The sequence below is a fragment of the Panthera uncia genome (genome assembly GCF_023721935.1).
Source record: "Panthera uncia isolate 11264 chromosome C1 unlocalized genomic scaffold, Puncia_PCG_1.0 HiC_scaffold_4, whole genome shotgun sequence".
In the NCBI taxonomy this organism is placed as follows: Eukaryota; Metazoa; Chordata; class Mammalia; order Carnivora; family Felidae; genus Panthera; species Panthera uncia.
In genome coordinates, this window is record NW_026057585.1 from 2706315 (window position 1) to 2723094 (window position 16780).

Below are 16780 nucleotides of genomic sequence, written 5' to 3' on the forward strand. Positions count from 1 at the left end.
CTCCCTCAAACCACCTGAGTCCCTGTGAAGTTTGGAGACTCAGCTCTTAAGCTTCCGGCCTAAGGTGGGAGGGGACCAGAAGCTAGGGATGGAACATAGGGTAGGGGAGGATAGGATTCTTGCCAGAGAACCCACTCTGCCTGGGGCCAGCACAGGCCTGGCTGTGTGGGGGGAGCCATGTGTTCAACATAAGCAGGCCCTGGCAGGCAGGTAGCACAGCGCTGAGCAAGCACTGTGTGGGCCCTCTCTAAATGTTTGCAATCGGAGCCTCAATCTCTAGCTTCTCAGGTGGTCCTGCAGAGAAAGAGCAGTCCTGACTGGTGACTAGACCTCAGGCTTCAGCCTCAGCCTGCCCGTATGGAAAGTAGGGGAGAGGTCAATGGAAACAGTCAAATTCTGCCTGGAACGGCTCTGGAATCTGGGGAAGCTGCTAGATCCCGTGTCTCTGGCTTTGTTCATTTGTTCAGCAAGGTCACCTGCCAGGAGTGGCAGGATGCCAGCTAGGAAAGAATCCAAGAATGGTCTGATCTTTCTGACTTTGTTTGTGAGTCAGTACAACTGAGCCCAAGTGGTCACTCCAACCTTTGTCCTCCTTTCTCCCGGGAAATGGGAAAAAATGTATTGTACATAGAGGTGGGGGCAGGAGTGCGCTCCAATCCTCCTCTACTGTCTTTTTTCTAGACTCTTTCAGAGTCCTAAGCTGGCATTAGGTGGGATTTGAGGGGATGGCTGTGCCCCCAACATAGACACAGATATAGCTGATCAGATAGGACTGGTATATGTGGTGGGGCGGCTGCAGGGGCGGGAGAGTAAAGGAGATTTTTCAGTGTCTTTTATGTTTGTTTCTTGCTGATTTCTCCCCACCAACAATCACAGGCTAAAGTGTGACTATGGGAAACCCCAGTGACAGGTCCCCTGGCCCCTCCCCCACACATTCCACTCACCCAGCACCTTGGAGAGCTAGAAAAAGAAACACAACAATCACCACAAATTGCTCAATAACTGTGGAATGTTCTCTTTCAATTCCTGTTTCCTTTTCTGTTCTCTTGGCTGCCTCTACCTTAACACCTATTACGGAACCCCAGCCTGACTTTCAAGGTGCTTTCCCTCAATAGATTCACAGTTCCTGCTTAGTTTTTACAATGGGGGTAAGAAATACCTTACATGAGATTGCCAGTCTCTATCACTTGATGCTGTATGGAATTCAGTCGGCCTGCCTGGATATGGTTAGACAATTTCTTGAAGGCTTTCCCACATCCCCTCTTTATGACTTTCAAATGTTTAGTAGGGTCGCTATGACAGCATCCCAGCTATCTGTGCCTGCCTCCTTATTCAGTTCCTATTCTGGACACGCAGCTCGCCCGTGACTGTTGCATGGACCAACTGGCTGGAACCAATCAGCTCACTGAGGGCTTCCTAAGAAGCCAATCAGAGCCTAGGGAAGTGACCTCACCCCAGGGAGAGCCGAGTGGGTGAGGAAGCATCTCTCAGAGCTGAGCTGTGAGTGTCCCTAAGTCACTCCCCTCCACCCCACCCTCCTTACTTCCTGTAAAGCAATACCGCCTACCCCCTCCACCCCAAGAAGGGAGTGAGAAAGACTAACTACCTTCCACAAAGAAGAACCAAAAGAGATACTGCAACTCAGCCACAAAGCAGCTTCAGGAAGTGGAGAATGGTGGCTCTGTCTGCACAGACACATCTTTCAAAGTGGGATCCCTCGGGTCTGGAAGAAGGTGTGCGCTGGGGAGGAATCAGCACCTCCTCCCCACTCCCTCCCTGCACCTGGCTTTCTCGACTCTCTCTCACAAAAATAGCTGTAATCTTTCCTTGTAAACAAGGACAAGATCAAGGTCAAGTGTGGGAAAGAGAGGGCCTGTGTCCCTGTTGAACACACGTGACAAGAGACGATCATGTCCCGTGACCTGAGGACCAGAGGCTCAGAAGCCGGCTGGTCTTACAGGGCGTGGGCCGTTCTTCTCTACTACTCACTCCGCACAGCCTCATAGATGAGTTCCTGAATGTTCCTTGGCAGGGCTAGATTGGGAGTATGTGTCCCGCCATGGGAGTGGGACGGAAGGGGTAAAGGACAGGAAGGCTGCAATGCCAGTGTGTCACACTGGACTCTGACAGGCAAGGGAAAAATGCCCCAACTAGGCCATTCCCTTCTTTTCGCCAGGCTTCTCCCATCAGGCCTCACCCTGGAAAGACAGACAGACAGACAGCTAAAAACATTTTATTTAAAAATATAAAACTGGCCTTACTCCTCCTAACTGCATGCACCCCCAATTATCTTCCACTACAAAAAAGTGCGGGGAGTGGCATGTGTACAGCTGTCTCAGCTCTAAAAGCCCAGTTCTTCTCTGACCCTTCCTTCTTTCGTACAATTAAGACATTGGTCCTTTGCCCTTTCCCCCCAAGCTATCAGAGGTGACACAAGGGTAGAAGGAGGGGAAGGGTGGAAAAGAGAACTATCTGTCATCATTCTCCATTCCTATCTCCAGGGCCAGTTTATCTGGACTCTAAGCAAATGATTCGCTTGTCCACAAAACCAAGTAATAGCGACAGTTACTTCTGTATCTTCAATCAAGAACGATGTGAAGGTCTGAGATATTGTTCAGGGTCCTTCTTCAGTATATAGCCTCATCCATATTGTCATCACTGTCACCCCCAAAGTCCTCTCCATTGTCAAAATATGACATGATGTAATCAGTTTCCTGAAACACAACAAAAAGAAATCAAAGTAGGCACGTTTTCAGCATTCTCCTTCCTCCCGGTGTATCAGCAGCCGCCCCCCTCCTCCTACCCTTAAACCATTCCAGGCCTGGGAAGTCCCTTGGGGCTGCCACTTGCTCTTGAGAAGAGCCTGGGGGCACATGAAGTGGAGGGCGCTCTCCTCTGGGGGGACATCTCCTTTGGCTCTCCAACCCTCTGGAGAACAACCCTGGTGGATGGAACTGAGACTCCCAGAGCTTATGAGAAAGAGAGGGGAACTGAGGGTGGAAGGAGAGCCCTCTCACCTCTTCATGTTCTTCTTCGTCGTACTCCTCTTCTTCTTCCTCTTCCTTCTCTTCTTCTTCTTCTTTCTCTTCATCTTCCTCTGAAGTCACTTCCTCCTCCTTCTTCTCCAGGGTCTGATGTAAAGATGAACAGAAGGAGAAACTCGGACTCAGCTCAGAGAAGGGAAAGAATGAGGCACAGATGGGCCAAAGGACAGGGAATGGGGCTGGGACCCAGGTGGTCTCTATGCACATTTCCTCCTCACCTCCAGTTTCTGTATTGTTTCTTCCTTATCTTCTGTGTTCTTGGGGGGCCTCTTGGGGATTAGGATGGGGGTCCCTGGTCAGGGAATCAAAAGGTGAATCATCTGAGAGCAAACTTCCTTGTTAGCGGTCCACCCCACCCTCTTGCAGAGACCATGTCACTCTGCTGCCCTCATGTGGCCACATGGCACCCAGCTACCATACTGGGTGGAATGGGCAGGAACTGGGACGGCAGGCAAGACCACCAACAGCCTTGGCCCTCCAGCTGGTGAAGGAAATCTCTCTTCTGCCTCCTTTTCCCAGATATACTCACGTTCCTTTTGTAGCTTCCTTACTCGGATCTTTAACTCACGGGGTAAACGTCGCCAATCTGGGAACAGTGGGAACATAAAAGTCAGTAAGACCCTGCCTGGGGTCTCCTGTGAATAACCAGTTTTAAAGGAGAAGTAAGAGTCAGGATAATGGTGAGGAAGGAAGGGATTGGGTCAAAGTTACTTGGAACAAAACTGTGGCTTGGGTGCCTCCAGGGAAACGGGGGCTATTTGATAGGTTTTCAGGTAGAGTCTGAGAGTGTTTGGGAGGACATCTAGGGCTCCCGTGTGTAAATAATGTATAGAGGGGAGGAGGGGACAGAGAAAGGTGGATGGGCTGGTGGCTTGTGGCATCTCAAGGATTTTAAGAAAGGGCAGGCAACGAAAGGGCCCATCACCTACCAGGGTTCCAATCGATGGCATTGTCAATCGGCCCTGACATCTGATATTTGTCTGAGTAACGCTCCACATCTGAGGGGTCAGAGGCCAAGGGTCAAAGTTTTATCCTTTCAGAGCCCTAGAACAGGGTTGTTTCTGAGGACCCAGCCCTCTCAATACTCAGGCACTGTCTGTTCCCCAAGCTCAGAGCCCAGGGGATCAGCTTTAACAAGGACCTTCAACACTCATCCATGTTGTCCCTTTGCCACCCCAAATTACAATGTTTTGTTATCTCCCTTAACCCAAAGGCATGGCTATATTGAGAGGTAGTGTGATACGGTAGAAGTACACTAGAGAGCAAGAGACTAGGGTTTCAGTCTTCCCTTTACTCCTTGTTAATGGGGCTACCAGGCAGGCCTTTCATGCCTCTGAGCTTCAGCTCCTAAGGCTTTAATCAGAAAGCACTGTTTGTCAATATACTCCAACACTGCACTTCCACACCTGTTGGTAAATATCCAGTATCCCAAGCCTCCCAGTGACTCCCCTTCTCCAGTCCCTCCTGGCCTCCCTGACCTCTTTGTAATCTTGTTAAGCTTAGGAGGGCTTCTCAGAGACCCGTGTGTGAGACTCAGAACAAACCATGGATAATGCATTTCAAATGCAGGGGTAATTGTTATGATCTCCCCAGTTAGACAGCGAGCTTCCTGTGCTGCTTCTGGCCTCTCTGGCCCGCAGAGTGCTGTGTACAGGGCACTGCTCATGAAAGGCACTCAGAACACGATGCTAGCATTCTAACTGACCTCTCTTGGGGAAAGCTGGCCGGATGAAGTAGGGGAGCTGCCTCATGGCCCCTCGTAGCTCCTGCTTCAGTGCCAGAACATATTCCCCTTCCTCTCCTGAGGGCAGAGGCACTGGGCGGAACTCCAAGGGCTAAGGAAGAAGGGGCAGTGGTCAGTTCAGGGAAAAAACACTAGAGAAAAAATCTAGAAGGGTCTCTCTCCCCACCCCCCCAGTTCAATCCAATGCTCCCACTGAACAGAGGGCCAAGAAAAATGTGGGGAACAATACAGTATTTTGAAAGCTGGGGAGCTGAGAGTATGAGAAACTAGCTTGCCTGGGAAAATCCCATGTGAGTTGGAAGCATAGAGACAGAAAGGGGCAAGATGAGTTTTATGATGGCCCACAAGGAATCCTGGATCATATATAGTCAGCCAGGGGCACACGGGAGTCTCAGGAAGGGGGGCAGATACTCACAGGGAAGAGTGGAGAAGGCTGCAGGGTGGGTGGGGGAAGAGCATCCCCCTTCCCAATGCCCACAGCCTCCATGTTGAAGGTCAGCTGGCCCCGGCCACGACCCCGGCCCCCACCCCGACTGGCCATGGTGGAGGGGGCCTGGGTATTCAGAGATCCAGTGAGAAAAACCTGATAAAGACAAAAACAAAGAGAAAAGTATGGTAGAATGATAGGCAGCCAGGGAGGTGCAAGACACTCAGTCTTTTCCCCTAGGGCCCCCAAAAACCAGTGTAATTCAACAAATGTTGATAGGAAAGGCATTGTACCAGGCAGCGTATTTCTGGAAATACAGACATGGATGAGACATAGTCCCAACAGGACAGATAACTGCAAAGTAGTGTAACTCTAGCACAAAAGGGAAAGTGATTAGACCTCTGGATAAAACTTCCCTCCATCCCTAAGGTAATTTGATATTTGTCACCATCTGCATATCACCATCTAATCTTTGAATTCTTTCTCTCCCTGGCTTTCCACACCCAACCAGGCCCCAATTCAATCCAATGCAGTGAATTTCAGCAAAATATGTATTAAGCATCTACTATGGGGGATAAGGATAAGTCATCAGTCTCACGGTCAGTGGTGGGAGGTGGGAGAACCATTACAATCAATTTATTTTTTTGTAATACCACTTAGGAGCACTTAGAATCTTAGAGTTGGAAGGACCAGTAGAGGTATCTAGTCCAAAAGCTCTCCCAACCCAGTACTCCACTTTGTAAGTTGTTAATCATTTCACTTCAGTGGCATTTTCTTTTTTTTTTTTTAATTTTTTTAATGTTTATTTATTTTTGAGAGAGAGCAAGACACAGAGTGCAAGTGGGGGAGGGACAGAGAGAGAGGGAGACATAGAATCTGAAGCAGGCTCCAGGTTCTGAGCCTGATGAGGGGCTCAAACTCACAAACCGGGAGATCATGACACCCAAACCGAAGTCGGATGCTTAACTGACTGAGCCACCCAGGCACCCACAGTGGCATTTTCTTAAAGAGAGCGTGTCTGTTCTCCCCCAAGGCAGCCCACCCCACAGTGATAAACTCTGATGAATCGAAAGTTCCTTCTGTTACTAGAAGTAGCAGAACTCTGCCTGTTGTCATCAATCTTAAGGGACCAGTCAGAGGAAGGTAGGATGGGGGGTAAAGTTACCAAATGAAAATGAAATTTGTAAGAAATGATATCCCAGTGACAAAGAGCACACCTAGCACCCAGATCTTGGTTTCTAAGACCATTTTCCAACAAAAAAAGACCCAGGGCTTCTTGGAGAAATGGCTGATTCTAAGGGCTGAGGCAGGAAATACCCAAGGCGAGCCTGAACCATCTTCTAGTGCCAGGAAGTAAAGAAGCACTCAAAACAACAAAATACAGACATTGGCAGGCTATGTCAAAGGGGCATAAGAGTCTACTGGAAGAGATCCCAATGGCCAAAGAAGAATTTGAGCAATAAAGTAGTATTAAGTTATAACCCCAAAGTATAAAATAAATATCATGAGTCCACACTGATAGAAATGATTAAATAAGTTAATACATGGGGGAGAAAAGACAAACCTCTTGTGTAGAATTCCAAATAAATTATGTAGATTCCACCCTGAAGAGGGGGAGTAGAACTTCCCACTTCTTAAGGGTGGACTATATATAGGGAATTTTGTCCAATTCAGCTTTGGAAAGGTGGGGAGCGGTATAACTCTACAGTGGAGAAAGTGGACAAACACTACTTCAGTCAGGTGACCAAGTTCAACATCAACAATATTAAATGACACTGCTAGTATGTGCCCTTAATATGATGGGATAAGGGAGAAATCTAGGGGGACTGGGATAATGAGGGGAGGCTTGATGAATCACAAGATCTCAAGTTAGGAAGAGCCCTCAGAAATCACGTATTCATTCATTCAACAAATTTTTATTGAGCATTTACTATATGCCAGACACAATGCTGGACAATGGGGATCATAGTGAATCTTCTACTCTAGACATGCATCCTTCCTCGGATAAACCATATTTAGTAAATTGTTATCTAGTTTCTATTTAAACATCTTTAGTAAGAGGAATCCCTGGCTCACTTTGCAAGTCTTCAATTAATAATATTTGTTCTTCAATTAATATCCAAAAAACACTCTAAACAAGAAATATATAGTTAAACAAAATGCACTCAACAAAAGATTAGCTGGTGAAAAAAAGATTTAGAAATGTGTATAAAGAAATCTATTTTGTCAAACACACACATACATACTTTCTTCATGTATGATGAAAAAAAAAGTTGTTTTTGAAGGCTATACGCTGAAAATTAATATTGGTTAATTTGAGGTGATGGGTGTTTGCTTTTTGAGGGGTTATGTGTATTTTAACGTTTGTTTTCTATACTGAAAGGTATTTCTTTTGTAATAAGAGAAAAATAATCATTAAAAAATTTTAAAATATACCAACAGAGTAGTAGGTGAGATTAACAATACGTAGCAGGAAGGAGAGGGTGAAAAAATGTGTGTCTGAGGAATTTGGAAAGTTTTAGGTCCAACAAAAAATGTGAGGAAAAAATAAGAAGTTAGCTAATAGGTTAAATTCTGATCTGATTGAAAGGACTTATTAGGAGAGAAAAGATGTCTCATGGACACTAGAGAAGAAGTAAGAATTTGTAAGCATGTCTTCAGGCCCTTTCAGGGGAAAGGACACTAACCAGCTGGTTTAGGTATAATTCCACTTGACAGACCCAGTTCTGGCAGTGGGGACAGGAGCTGTTTTTATTGCAAAGCAGTAAGGAGTCAAGAAAAAGCTGTGAGCTTTGAGGTTAGACACATTGAATTCCATTTCCACATATAACCAAGTGGCCTCCAAGGATGTGGGGTTAAAAGAAAAAAAAAAGAGAGAGAGGAAAAAAAGAAAAAACTTTATTTCATTGAGGCAATAAACTGGTGGTTGGTTGGGAAACTGAACCATCCATCTCAACCCCCTCAGGTCAGGAATGTACCATGAGTTTCTTCTCTTTAAGATTGTGATTGAATCTAAAGTCTTGAGGATATTTAGGGTCTTCCATAATCTGGTCCCAAATTGCTTTTTCTTATCGTCAACCCTCCCTAGAGTTCACCTGTGCACTCTCCTTCCCCCAAACAACAACATCTCATATACATGACACTCATTCCCATTTATGCCTAACTGTATTGTGGTAGAAGTTACTAAGAAGCAGATTTCAACAAAATACAGAAAAACCATGACATCAAATTTAAGAAAGGCAGTATGTGTAGTGGTTAAGAACATGGATTTGAATTCCAGTTCTGCCATTTCCTAGCTATACAACCTACAGCAATTTATTTAATATCTCTAAACCTGTTTCCTCATCTGTAAAGTGGGAATAATAATAATAATAATAATACCATCTTAATTCATTCAACAAATATCTACTGAGTGCTTGTTATATGCCAAGCACTGTTCCAAGTGCTAGGGACATAGCAGTGAGCAAAACAAACAAAAACTGCTATACCAATGGAGTTTAAATTGGTGGAGTTGTCAGTATACAAATATTTCAAGCCATGAGACTGGGTGGGATCCCTAAAGGAGTGGATGTGAACAGAGAAAAGAAGAGATCCAGAGATTGAGGCCTAGGGCACTCTAATATTTAGGGTTTCCTATATTTGTGACAAATAAAACAAGGAGTTAATACTCTTATTATATAAGAACTCATGGACATGCAAATGAAAAAAATCATACCAATAGAATAAATGTGCAAAGGACATGAATAGGCAATTGATAAAATAATGATCGACAAAACCATTCTTCACCTACCAAATTGACAAACACTTAAAGAATAATCAGGTTGCCACAGTTTTTTTGAGATGGGACACTCTCATACCTCATTGGAAGGATTGTCTTTATACACAGTATTTCAGGGGAGCAACAGCCTTTTAAATGTTCATATCCTTAATCCAGTAATCCTACTTTAAAAAATGTACCCTTAAAGATGTCCTCATATATATAGTCAGACATGTAAACATGTCTGGTCATCAAAGAGCCATCCATGGTAGCAAAACTTCTGAAATAACTTAAATGGCTCAACAAAAAAATGAATGGTTAAAAAAAAATCAAATATCCATTTTCGGCTATCATGTAGAAAGAAAAATGACTTCAAATAATACTTAAAGGCAAAAAAAATGTTCACTATGTACAGTGGAGGGAAACAGGATAAAAATTATATTTGTGGTATAGCCTGATTTATGTAACACACACATGTATACGTGCAGAAAAGAAATTGATAATAATAATATTATAATAATGGTTATCCCTAGATCATGGTCATGAAATAATAGACATTTTCATCTACACCTTTATGTGTTTCCCAATTTTTTAGAATAAATGTATATTACTTTTTAAATCAGAAACCAAAGGGAGGGTACCTGGGTGGCTCAGTCAGTTAAGGGACTGACTTTGGCTCAGGTCATGATCTCACAGTCCGTTGAGTTTGAGCCCTATGTCAGGCTCTGTGCTGATAGGTCAGAGCCTGGAGCCTGCTTCAGATTCTGTGTCTCCTGCTCTCTCTGTCCCTCTCTGCTCGTACTCTGTCTTTCTCTCTGTCTCTCTCAAAAATAAATAAACATTAAAAAAAAAGAAAGAAAGAAACCAAAGGGGATGGTTTTTCTTTATTTTTAAGAATGCTACCACCAGGACAGTGCTCCTTCTTTTACAATGGAGGTGAGGAAGGCATTTCGTTGAGCTACATATTTGTTTAGAATATTTGTTGGATATTAACTGAAGAACAAATATCCAAAAATGGGATGACCTGCAAAGTGAGCTAGGGAGTGTTCTTACGAGTGATGTTTAAGTAGAAGATGGGTAACAATTTACTAAATATGGTTTATCAGAGGAAGGACGCATGTCTAAAGTAGAGGATTCACTATGATCCCCATTGTCTAGCATTGTGTCTGGCATATAGTAGATGCTCAATAAATATTTGTTGAATGAATGAATGAATGGATGGATGAATGAATACATGACTTCTGAGGGCTCTTCCAAACTTGAGACCTGGTGATTCATCAAGCCTCCCTTCACCATCCCAGTCCTCCTAGCTTTCTCCCTTCTCTGGACTGTGGGAGCAATTGCATTACAAACCACTAACTTAAGAGATCTTAATTAGATACTGTATTGTATTTTATTTCATCTTTTATTAATTGTTCCCTAATTATGCTAGGAGTTTAAAGTCGGCCTTCGCAATCAATTCCATTCAAGTAACCTTTATTGGGCACTTTGTATTGAGTACAAGAACCTGCCTACAAAACCTTATATTCTCAGAAGAACAGAGAAATATTAGAGACCACACACTAAGTGCTCTAATAGAGGTACGCATAAAACGTTACCTTCAGACTGGGGAACAATTAATTACGAAGAAAAAAAAAAAAGGAAGAAGAGGTGGTCCAAGAAAGCTACAGGTAGGAGACAATATTTCAGCTGATTCTTAATAGATAACAGGAGTTTGTCAGACTCTTAGACAAGGGAATAATGATAAAATATTCGGGGGAAGCTGATGCCGTAACAAAAAGTCAGAGATACAAGAGTGAATCTTTCTCACTTTGTGCTTTAATCTGTCTCCCCTATGCACGAAAGAAAACTGCAGTTCTCTGTATAATCGGTACAGCAATGGGAGCCCTGAAGAGAAAGGGAAAGAAGAGTAGGAAACCAGAGGGGGCTGATCCAACAGGCTGCCAGAATGCGTTGTCTATCTATCTCGCAGCGTGGCCCTGGCGAACTAGTTCCGGAGGTGTGGGACAGAACCAGGTCAGCGCTACCGGGACGGAGCCTTACCTGCTGCCCCTCCCCCACGCGGAGCCCACGTCGCAGCCAACTTGAAATTTGCAGGTCTTCCTCTAGCTTCTGGCGCCCTAGCTCCGCCTCCCAGGGCTTCCCATTGGTCAATTCTCCCGGCCAATCTAGGAGAAGACCAGGAGGGAGATCCGCCCACTTGAAGCCGAGGAGAAGGAAGGAGGGGGAGAGTCAGCCAGAACCCAGGCTTGGGAAGCCCGGCGTGGTGCGGAGAGAGGGTTGCAGAATCAACCAGGGCTTGATTATTTCCGACCTCATCTCAGATGGCGGAGCTCTTGGCTAGCGAGAGTTCACACTTAGAACTCACCGAGGGACACTGTTGAGAAAGCTCCCACAGAGAAATGAAAGGGTTGTTCCTTAGGGATCACTCTTTTTGTGACTGGGGCTTCACAGCTGGGTCTCCCCTCCATCACTCCTGCCTTCCCCTCCAGTCCTACACGGCTTCCCTCCAGCACCACCACTGAATACTTATTTTCTATTATTTTTTCCCCCTGTGGGTTGCTGCCATGTCTGTGAGAAGATGAGCGGAAAGTTTGGGGAAGGAAGGATTAGGAATTAGAGAACCAGAGTTGGGGAGGCAGGGAAGGAGCCCAGTGTTTCCTACATCTTCTATTGCCTTCCAGCTCCTCCTAGCCCTTGCTGAAGGGGGGCATGGTTGGTGGGAGGGAGGCGGAGAGGAGCCCTATTTTCATTCACACACACACACACACACACACACACAAACAGGGAAGGAATTCAGAGTGGACATAAAATCTAGGAGTTAGTCAAGAAGACTATCCCAGATGTCAGAGAAAATGGGCCTGGGAGTGAAGCCTCTTGACTTGGGAGGCTGTAGATCCAGTGGGAAGTGCCCCGTCTTTGGAATAGGACAGAAACAGAGCTGTGAGGCTTTGAAGAACTTGCTTAACTTAGGTATCAGTTTCTTCACCTATAACAAGGAGATAAAAAGGAGATTCCTACCTTATAGCATTGTTGTGAATATTGGAAATAATATATGTGAAGTACCTGGCACATAGTTGGTGTCCCGTAAATGGTGGCTAGTAAAAATGGGTAGCTTCCCAGCAATATTTCTCTTCCTCCTTCTCCAGGAACATTATTTTTAGTATCTTGTGTCTGGTGGTCGCCAGTATGAATGATCTCAGGTGAGTTTTCCAAATCCTTGGGATTTTTTTTCCCTCATCTTCCACTTCCCTGATGCCTTCCAGCTGGACACAAACTCATTCCTAAAATATGCAGATGGAAGCTATGGTAACCATGGAGACAGGGCAGGTGGCAAGGAGAGGCAGAGACAGACAGCAGAGAGAGACGGGTTACAATTGTGACAGATAGGCAGAGAGAAGACATCAGGAGTCATTGGACAGAGACCTTCAGGCAAGATGGAAAAATAATGACAGTCTAAGCAAGATTGATTGTAAAGAGATGCAGTGAGAAAGGATGTGTTACAAGGGTCGCTCTTCTCTCTTCCCCTTTTCTCTCTCCCTCTCCCCCTTCCAAGAATGTGGGGAGGAAGGCATCTGGGAATGCCCCCTGGTGTACCTAAAAATGACCCCGTATATCCATCCACTCTCCTCACACTTATCTGAGGTCTGTACCAGGGAACTGAGGTTCAAGTTTATCTGTGCTGTGTGTTCCGTTTAGGAGGAGGTGGAGTGAGGATGTACCGCTGTCTGGCTCCAGCTCCCCCTCACATGTAAACTACAAGGAGGCAACCAGATCTCTTGCTTCTCTCTGTGCAGTATGGACTCCGGCTGTGGATTCCAATCGCCTCTCTCCACCTCTCTGCACAATGTGCCATGTGCTGTGGGTAGCAGGTCAGATCGGGCGTACAGGCGCGCATAAACACATCAAACGCGGAAAATGGGGCTCTGCTCAAGGAAGAATTGGGATGGTCCCAGTCTGGATCGCGGAGGAATCTCCTGAGGAACATTTAGGTTTGTTGGGGCTGAGGGGAGGTCGACTCAGCAAGAGAAGTCAGGATTGGAGCCTCTAGGTTTTGAGGATTTTTGTGTGCATGGGTGGGGGAACGGTTTGGTGCCCGACGCCCCCACCGGCAGAGACCAGGCTATAAATAGCAAGGCAGAGCTCCCCCCCCCCCCCCCCCCAGCTTCTCTCCTCCCGAGCCGGCGCCGTGCCCGGGGCGCACCGGGAGGAGGGACCAGGATCCGGTGCCCGGGCGCAGATACTGACACCAAGGGAATCCAGGTGCCCCTCCCCACGCCATGTGGGCCCCCGGGAACCCGGTTCCGCCACCCCGGCTGCCCCAGGGCCCTGGCCTCAGTCCTGGCCTCTTGGAGATCCTGCGGACATTCAGGTATCTATTTGGGCGCACAGCCTGGGAGGGAAAGAGCAAGGAGTGATGGGGAACATAGCAGGGGCAAAAGAAACCCCCAATTCTCCCCCCACCCGTTTTAGGTCCCAAATGCAAGCTGCTTCCCTCCCCCCACTCAATTTTTGGGGCTGTGGCAACCTAAAAGAGGTTAGGAATGGGAATTATGTGTGTGAATGTATGGGTGCATGTGTGTGGGTGGGCGGCGTTCAGCATCCTAGGAAGGGGTATTCCAAGTGCGGATAAGAAAAGGGGGATGCTGGAAAGGTCTGATAAGCCGTGGGGTGAGGGTGGGGGTGCGGTATCCCTGCGCGTGCACGTACGCATTTGCACGCGCGCTCGTCCTTTAATGCGGGTGCACCCTTCCCACCTCCTCAGGCATGCGCTGGGGGGAGGGGGCGGCTCAAAGGCATGAGTTAGAGGAAGGACTGTGTGCCGTGCCGTAGAGATCTCCCCACGCCGTACCTTTCCACCGGTGCCTCAGTTTCCCTGCCTGAATCCGTCAATAAGATCTCTCTCTTTCTCGCAGGGATTGGCTTCGCCACTGAGCCCTCAGGCTTCCGCCAGCCACCACCCCCACGCCCCTAGACACCCTCGGCGGGCCCCCGTCCCGGCTTCATTGGTGCTTTCGCCCCAGCCGCAGCTATGCTGCACACCGAGGGCCACGCTCTTCTTCGGGCCGTGGGTCAGGGTAAGCTACGCTTGGCCCGTTTGCTTCTGGAGGGAGGCGCCTACGTGAATGAGGGTGATGCCCAGGGTGAGACTGCGCTAATGGCGGCCTGTCGGGCCCGTTACGACGACCCCCAGAACAAGGCACGCATGGTACGCTACCTCCTGGAGCAAGGCGCTGACCCCAACATCGCAGACCGCCTGGGGCGCACCGCGCTCATGCACGCTTGCGCCGGGGGTGGGGGCGCCGCCGTGGCTTCGCTGCTCCTTGCCCACGGTGCAGACCCCTCAGTGAGAGATCACGCGGGAGCCTCGGCGCTTGTCCACGCCCTGGACCGCGGGGACCGTGAGACCCTTGCCACGCTGCTGGACGCCTGTAAGGCCAAGGGCACGGAGGTCATCATCATCACCACCGACACCTCTCCCTCGGGAACCAAGAAGACACGGCAGTATCTCAATTCCCCACCGTCCCCGGGGGTGGAGGACCCGGCTCCCGCTCCTCCTAGCCCGGGGGTCTGCACTTCGCCTTCGGAAATCCAACTGCAGGCTGCAGGAGGAGGAGGAGGAGGAGGTGGAGGAGGAGGAGGAGGAGGACGGGGGTTGCTGTCCCCTCGCGCTCAGGAAGAAGAGGAGAAGCGGGACGTATTCGAATTCCCTCTTCCTAAACCCCCCGATGACCCCTCCCCTTCTGAGCCGCTCCCCAAACCACCCCGTCACCCTCCAAAACCACTCAAAAGGCTCAACTCCGAGCCCTGGGGCCTAGTGGCCCCTCCTCAACCTGTCCCGCCCGCGGAAGGGAGGCCGGGGATCGAGCGCCTGACCGCCGAATTCAACGGCCTGACCCTGACCGGTCGACCCCGTCTTTCCAGACGTCACAGCACTGAAGGCCCGGAGGACCCGCCTCCGTGGGCGGAGAAAGTGACGGGTGGGGGTCCTCTCTCTCGCCGAAACACTGCGCCAGAAGCTCAGGAGTCCGGTCCCCCTGCGGGGCTGAGGCAGAAACTGAGCCGCATGGAGCCGGTGGAGCTCGATACTCCCGGGAATATTTGCCCCGACTCGCCGGAGTGCAGCCGTTTGTCCCTGGAGCGCCGCCGATACAGCGCCTCCCCGCTGACTCTCCCTCCAGCCGGCTCGGCGCCCTCGCCGCGCCAGTCCCAGGAGAGTCTGCCTGGGGCAGTCTCTCCCCTGAGCGGACGGAGGCGGAGTCCCGGGCTGCTGGAGCGGAGGGGCTCGGGGACGTTGCTCCTGGACCACATCGCGCAAACGCGGCCTGGTTTCCTGCCTCCGCTCAACGTCAGCCCCCACCCTCCCATCCCCGACATTCGCCCCCAACCCGGAGGTCGGGCGCCTTCGCTGCCCGCCCCTCCCCAGGCGGGGGCGCCAGGCTCTCCTAGGACCAAGCGCAAGTTGGTGAGGCGCCACTCGATGCAGACTGAGCAGATCCGCCTGCTAGGGGGCTTCCAGAGTCTAGGCGGGCCAGGGGAGCCAGGGCGCTGAGACGAGTGAGAGGAGTCAAGGAGGGTGGGGATCAGGACCTTGATGGGACAGGTGGGAGAACCAGCTCACACACACACCACGGACATGGGGGTCTCTTGCATGTGCTCACGGGCACGGTGCACGCACACATGGGTAAGAAAGTGTCCACAAGCACAGTACTCTTATTCACAGAGAAGGGTAAGTACTCTATTTACTGGGCATATAGACACATGCATTCATGTGCTGGTCACTTCACATGCATATGGGAATTACTTGTGTACCCATCCATAGGAATGGCACACACAGGGCCACTTGTGCTAGGGCCCCAAGTGGGTCCCAAACTCACCTGCATTTGTTCAGAAGCAGTAGGGAACCCCTACTTATGGGTAGTATCCAATCTGTTTGCCCTCCTGCAGAAGCAGTCCCCTGCTTTCCATGTATGTCCTGCAACACAGCTCGTTCATGACTTTGCACACTCTGCCCTCTTCCTGAATATCCCACTCCCTTGTGTAGGTCTTGCTTCTCTCTCCAGGCCTGGCTCCTTTCACACCCTGCTTCCAGCCCTAACCACTTTTCAGGATATCTTCTTCACTTTCCTTAGGGGTTTCCTGCAGCAATCCCCAGCCTCAGTTCTGCTGCTGCCCTTCTTGCTCTCAGCTTTACTTCTCAACTTCCTGCCTTTTATTCCCATCTAGCTCCCCTAACCAATCAACAGGTTGTCTCATTTTCCCAGGGAGTGGGTCATGGGCTCTACGCTGCAATCTGTCCGTCTGAGCTTATGAACACCCCCACAGGTAGAAGTGGGGAGTAGCCCTAAATCACTCCTCTCTCCACTTGACATATCAAATAAATGTGTTCAGAAGTCTCTGTTTTGTCACTTCTGCCTGAGGGTGTGGGATGTGGGGAATGAGGAACGGGGATGGAGGGTGATGCTAAGCATATCTATAATGATCTAGGGGATACTTAGAGGTTACAGCCACCTTCTTTGCAGGAGACCAACAGACCAACTGTGGTTGCAGAAGAAATAGTGTCCCATGTCCTGAAGGTTTTAAGGCATTTGGCAGACTTTCACTTGCCCAGTCTCCCCTATGTCCATCTTCAAATTCTTTAACTTAAGATTTCTGCAAAAGTATATCTTACAAAAAGTACTTCCCTCCACTATCAACACATATATCCCAGTAGATTAACTGCCCCTCTTTCAAGCTTCTTATTTTGTGACTATTCCCAGTTATTCCTTGGGGGTCTAATTTTCATCTCACCGGTGCGTTTCATCCAT

General features: G+C 48.5%; 2 protein-coding genes across 3 annotated transcripts; one reads left to right on the plus strand and one right to left on the minus strand.

Moving 5' to 3' along the window:
* Window positions 1–2217: 2217 nt before the first annotated feature.
* Window positions 2218–14271, minus strand: POLR3GL (RNA polymerase III subunit GL). Of its 2 annotated transcripts, XM_049616440.1 has the most exons (10): window positions 14191–14271; window positions 12039–12256; window positions 11016–11140; window positions 5204–5371; window positions 4750–4879; window positions 3974–4042; window positions 3574–3630; window positions 3263–3336; window positions 3018–3131; window positions 2218–2714 (listed from the first exon to the last, which is right to left on the minus strand). In XM_049616440.1, the coding sequence occupies exons 4-10, from the start codon at window positions 5327–5329 to the stop codon at window positions 2628–2630; spliced, it is 657 nt and encodes a 218-aa protein (XP_049472397.1). In that variant the 5' UTR covers window positions 5330–5371; window positions 11016–11140; window positions 12039–12256; window positions 14191–14271; the 3' UTR covers window positions 2218–2627. The 2 variants fall into 2 exon arrangements, with proteins under 2 accessions (XP_049472397.1, XP_049472399.1); XM_049616442.1 differs by lacking the exon at window positions 3974–4042.
* On the plus strand, window positions 13810–15660 carry ANKRD34A (ankyrin repeat domain 34A). Its single transcript, XM_049616439.1, has one exon. It carries the CDS (start codon window positions 14005–14007, stop codon window positions 15523–15525), a length of 1521 nt encoding a protein of 506 aa, XP_049472396.1. The 5' UTR covers window positions 13810–14004; the 3' UTR covers window positions 15526–15660.
* Window positions 15661–16780: the final 1120 nt, after the last annotated feature.

Coding starts and splice junctions, on each gene's coding strand:
- POLR3GL (XM_049616440.1), bottom strand. CDS start 5,329: ATGGCCAGTCGGGGTGGGGGCCGGGGTCGTGGCCGGGGCCAGCTGACC. Junction 3,132..3,262: donor AAACAATACAGAAACTGGAG/GTGAGGAGGAAA, acceptor TCTTTACATCAG/ACCCTGGAGAAGAAGGAGGA. Junction 2,715..3,017: donor ACGAAGAAGAACATGAAGAG/GTGAGAGGGCTC, acceptor GTTGTGTTTCAG/GAAACTGATTACATCATGTC.
- ANKRD34A (XM_049616439.1), top strand. CDS start 14,005: ATGCTGCACACCGAGGGCCACGCTCTTCTTCGGGCCGTGGGTCAGGGT.